This window comes from Pinus tabuliformis, chromosome 7, assembly GCF_031772625.1.
Source record: "Pinus tabuliformis cultivar Carrire ecotype Pingquan chromosome 7, CPIR1, whole genome shotgun sequence".
Taxonomy (NCBI): Eukaryota; Viridiplantae; Streptophyta; class Pinopsida; order Pinales; family Pinaceae; genus Pinus; species Pinus tabuliformis.
This window is the reverse complement of record NC_142293.1, coordinates 453,069,056-453,074,450: the sequence shown is the minus strand read 5'-3', so window position 1 is coordinate 453,074,450 and position 5,395 is coordinate 453,069,056. Positions and strand designations below refer to the sequence as shown.

General features: G+C 34.8%; 1 protein-coding gene across 1 annotated transcript; it reads right to left on the bottom strand.

The window, feature by feature from the left end:
• Window positions 1-276: 276 nt before the first annotated feature.
• LOC149247917 (uncharacterized) lies at window positions 277-2,982 on the bottom strand. The gene is made up of 4 exons (XM_089446182.1): window positions 2,931-2,982; window positions 2,624-2,821; window positions 1,474-1,603; window positions 277-1,363 (listed from the first exon to the last, which is right to left on the bottom strand). Exons 1-4 carry the CDS (start codon window positions 2,980-2,982, stop codon window positions 277-279), a joined length of 1,467 nt encoding a protein of 488 aa, XP_089302308.1.
• Window positions 2,983-5,395: the final 2,413 nt, after the last annotated feature.

The following is a 5,395-nucleotide window of genomic DNA, read 5'->3' as shown; positions in this document are numbered from 1 at the left end:
CCGTCTGGTTAGAAAGTTTAATTCCATCCTCCATCCATCACATAAGAAACTTGAATTATTCTCAGAAACCCCAGAGCTACCCTCCAAAAAAAACAGCAGCCAATCTCCCGCAACTCATCTGACTGCTTCAGGATTGAATGGGTGGAAAGGGGGAAGACCAAGGTGGAGTTAAATTAAATTGAAGCTATGTATACATTTTAAATCTTAGGAATATTTTGGAATCTCTTTAATAAGAGCGAACTGAAATTAAATTTTACTTAAAATTCACCTAATTCTTTAGTAAGTAAAATGCATCTGATCGAGATCAGAACAGGCGGACATATGGATATTGTACATTTCGTGATCCTCCGCCCAAGCTTTTATGACCTGCTCTGCTTCAAACTCATCATACTCGAACTCGTTCGCTTCTTCATTGGAGATTACTGAACAACTCAGTTGATCGGGTACACCTACTCGTCCTCGTTCGATCTGGCCATGGCACTGCTGTTTACTATTCATATCAATATGCGTTGGAATTCTTAAGTTTACGCCATCCCTCAAATTTTGACGATCCTTCCAATCATGCACAGCATGAAGATGGTTAGACTGGTCAGCAGCCCAACTAATTGTTGACGCACTAAATGGGAAGCCAGAGACGGAAATAGGTGGCGGGCATGACTGATCGGTGGCCTTCCCATCATGATGCAAGTTCCCGTAATCTTCCACGACACTAATTCCAGAAGGCCGATCTTGATCATTTGAATGTGAATGACTAATGCTCCAAGGACTGCTTATTTCACAAGATGCAGCTGTGAACGATATAAAGTCGATCATAACCTGATTATCATTTACAGCGCCACCGTTCTCAATTGATCCTTTCGTGCAGTCGCTTGCAGCGACAGCTATCATGGTGATGCCGGTGGAGCCGACAGAGTAATCGGTAGGGGCAGGGGCTTCATGGGGCAGCACTGTAGTCCTGCATGACTCTGTTATGAATTCATTGCATACCCATGATTTTGCAGTGTTATAGTTATGCAGGCCTTGTGTTTTCAGGCTTGGAGATAAAACAACTGCTTGACTTGAGAAGCTCTGATGGGTATATGGATTAGCAGAATCCCATAACGGAGAAATGAGGTTATTGTTGACGAAGTCGCTATCAGCTGAAAACTGACTTCGGTTATCATCAGTGGGCACCAAATTGAAAGGGAAGATGGGCGTCCGCGTGACTGTATTGGTGTCAGTACGACTAGGCAGGATATTAGATTTCGTATGGTTGGAGGGACATTGTTTCAGCTTCTGTTTATGCTTTTTGATGTGAGTGTTCCAATAGTTCTTGATTTCGTTGTCCGTGCGGCCCGGCAAACAGGATGCGATTTGAGCCCACCTGCGTCGTCGTCGTGTTAATGGGGGAGACGAGCAGGGAATATAGAATGCAATGAATATCAAAGAAAGGGATTAGGAGCAGAGCTGGAATGGAGAAAAAGAGAAAGAAACCTGTTTCCTTGAATGGATTGCAAGTGTATAATGAGCTGTTCTTCCTCGCGTGAGAATTCACCACGTTTAATGTCAGGGCGTAAGTAGTTTATCCATCTCAGCCTACAACTCTTTCCGCATCTCTGCAGCCCTGCATATGCATTAGCATTGAATCATCACTATTACATGTAATATATCGATGGAGCATGGAAAACTGTTATAATTTGTCTCGCGAATATTTTATGAATTGAGTTGAACTTGATTTTTGAAATATTTTGGAATGGGTAGATTTTGCATTGAACTTAACTTAATAGTCAATGTTTCCAAATTCGATAAACTAACAAAAGAAGGATCCGGTACATCTCATCTAACAATATTCCCAACATTAATCATCAATATAAGAGTAGCTTATACATTGCTTAGGCAATGAAATCAATTAATAAATTTTCCTATCAAAATTAATAATCAAGATAAGAATAACTTATACATCGCTTAGACAATGAAATAGATTAATAAATTTTCATCTCAATGTTTTGTGAATGGGTTAATTTTGTATTTGAGGTAATTGCAATACTTAGACATTGCAATTGCAATATTCAGACATTATAATAATTTGACCTGCAAATGTTGTACGAGATTAAATTGAATTTCTATTTTATTAAAAATAATTGTTTAACTATTTCATTAACTATTATTGATTTGGAAAATTTATCAAAATTTATCAAATTAATTTTATAAATAAAAGTTAAGTTAATTGTTTACTTTTGTATATCAAATTTAAAAATATTCATAAAATCTACCATCCACATAAAGCAATTCAATCCTACGTTTCTAACAAAGCATTTATAGCCTTATTTCAGTCCTGACATACTCAAAGTGCCAAAATAAGATAAGAGAATTGTTAATATTCATTGCAATACTGCATTGAAAAAAAATGCCTGAAATGAAATTAAAGTGCAAGTTGGTGATCAATCAAGAAATTACAAACCAAAAAATCAAAATAATATAAGAGAATGTTTAATCTTCGTTGTAACACTGTATTGAAAAAAATCTTGAAAAGAAATTAAAGTGCAAGCTCATGAACAATCGATAAATAGCAAACCAAGAAAATCAAAATAATATAAGAGAATGTGTAATCTTCATTGCCATACTGCATTGAAAAATAGCTTACCAGCTTGTTTGGCGACATAGGTCCAGGAGTAGCCCTGCATGCCATGGTTGCTGATATAGGCCATAAGTCTCTTATCTTCATCAGGTGACCAGAGACCCTTTCGAAGTTTTTGCTTGGAGGGAGCTGAGGGCACACCTTTCATTTGGACATCCTGTATGCGCTTCGTTTCTTTAGCTGTACGAGTGAATGAATGAATACCTGTGGGCATGTGGTGCAATCAGCAATGACTGATTCTTAATTGTTAAGTGCTTTGGTCGGCTGGATGTGGGAACTGGCATATTATATATATACATATATAGATTCAAACACTGGTCTGCGTCACGCTGGGATGTAGACGGAGCACCTGATTTTCCAAACATCGTCCTCCTACATTTTCTTACTATTATAGTATTGTTCTTTCACGATTCTTCGCCAGAAAAACCTAGACTTATATAATAATTTTCTTGTCTGGTTGATGACTTGGACATGAGCATCAACTGGTACGTTAAAGCGTACTCGGATCGTTGAAAGTTAGATTCATGATATGCAATTGCAGCTCAAGGAGGCCTTTTTACTTAAACCTACCTCCTCCTTGAGTTTTGATTGGCACAGGGCATAGGCTTCTTACAAATCCGCATCTTACAAGTCTCCGGTCAGGTTTGAATTAAGAGCTGGATATGTTTTAAGACCGAGATAGGTTTTACATGATTAATCATGCAAGTCAGACAAATGAACTAATGTCTTTGAATATTTACTATTCAAACGTGATCTGGGTCATCCAAATCATGTGTTTTCCATAGAATGATCTTGGTCATCCAAATCATGCGTTTGCCAACGAATATCAACCTGCCAATTATTGAAGTAGTCGTTTGCTTCATTTATTTTAATAATTAATTAAATCATTAAAAATACCCTCAGAATGAGGCAACCGGAAACTTAAAAAAATAAAAATAAAGAATAAACACACACTTAAAATGATGAAACTGGAAATTAAAATAAACAAATAGCTAAAAATGGTATTTTTCTAAAAATTAAATAAAAGTGGAATAAAAAATTATTTGACTACTCCTGGGATAGTTTAATTGGTAATCGAAGGAAATGTGAGTATGTGGTAACTAAAATATCCAAGTTTCAAATAAAAAAAATTGTAGTGAATTTTAAAAATTTATTGGAAAAGTTCTAGGAGTAGTTCAATTGGTAATTAAAAGAATGTGAGCATGTGGTAACTAAAATATCTATGATTCAAATCTTCTCATTGTGACTCCTTATTCCTAACGAATTTTCTACTGAGAAGCATCTTAAACATTAGTGTAGAGGAGGACATTTTCTCTTTGGAAGATGTAGAGATTTTGAAAATAAGAAAGTCTATCCCCATCCCCCTAAGCCTTCTCTAAGCCTTGGATTCAAAGCCATTGTACCTATCTTTAAGAGCGGGGATAAACATATTCCCTTTAATTACAAGACCATTGTGATTAGCCACATCTTAACAAGACTATATGGACTCATTTTGGAAAAGAAGATTAGTGTATGACTTGAAAGGCATGATAAAAGAGCTAAAGGGTGAGATGGTTTTAGAAGACATCACTCAAATATTGACCATCTTATCACTCTTAGGATTATTGCCAAGCAATGTGGCAATAGTGAAATTGATTTCTTCTATTGTTTCATTTTTTGACACGGTTCCTTAGGGTAAATTATGGGAAAGATTTAAAGAAATAAAGGTTCCTCTTGAGTTGAGGGTTGTTGTGATTCAACTGCATAAGAATTTTGTCACTAAGCTTAAGACCACTAAGGTTTGGTCAACAAAAATTAAATGCAATATCAACATTAAGCAAGGATGTCCCCTGTCCCCTACCCTTGTTGGTATGGTTGTTACTCTTTTGTTTTATGTTGACGATATTGTTGTTCTAGCCAAAATCCATGAAAAGATTGACAAGAATCCTCCATGATTACTGCTCCAAGATGAGTATGACTATTAATACTGACAAAACTAAAGTTGTGATAATTAAATGCAAATATCAACTACGACAATTTCATCTATGATAAAAACTATTTGGAAAAAGTTTCTTCATAAGAATATTTAGTTCATCTCAACTGGAATTATAGCATTGAGAAAAAGATTATTGAAAGTTGGAAAGATTATTATAAATTTGAAAACATTTACAAAATGACTCATCTTTAAGTTTCTAATGGAAAAAGTTTCTCCTTAAAATGTCATTTGAACCCAGAGTTGTTGCATGTGAGGTGAGCAAGAAATAGAATACAATGGATGTTCAATGAAAAGAAAGAAATCACATAGCAAAGATAGAATAAAAAAAAACAGAAAGAAACCTATTTCATTGAATCTATTGCATGTGTATAACGAGTTATTCTTACTAGTGCGAGAATCCACACATTTAAGGCCAAAGTTTAAGCAGTTAGTCGATCTCATCCTACAACCCCTTCCACATCTTTGTAGTTGTCCATATACATTAGCATTGAATTATTAATATTAGAAGTAATATATCCATCAACCATGAAACACCAATAATTTGTCTCATAGATATTTTATGATTTTTGGAATATTTTTGAATCAGATAGATTTCTTTGATACTAATAATTTGTCGCATAGATGTGTTATGATTTTTGGAATATTTTTTAATCATATAGATTTTTGTGGTAGTTGGTTTTATAAATATTTCTAAATTGAATAGACTAATTAGAAATAGAGAGTTCACTTTTTTACTTCACTCTTATTTTGTCTATTTTTTTTTATTATTTTTTCAAAATTAACGAAAAGAATAATAATATTTA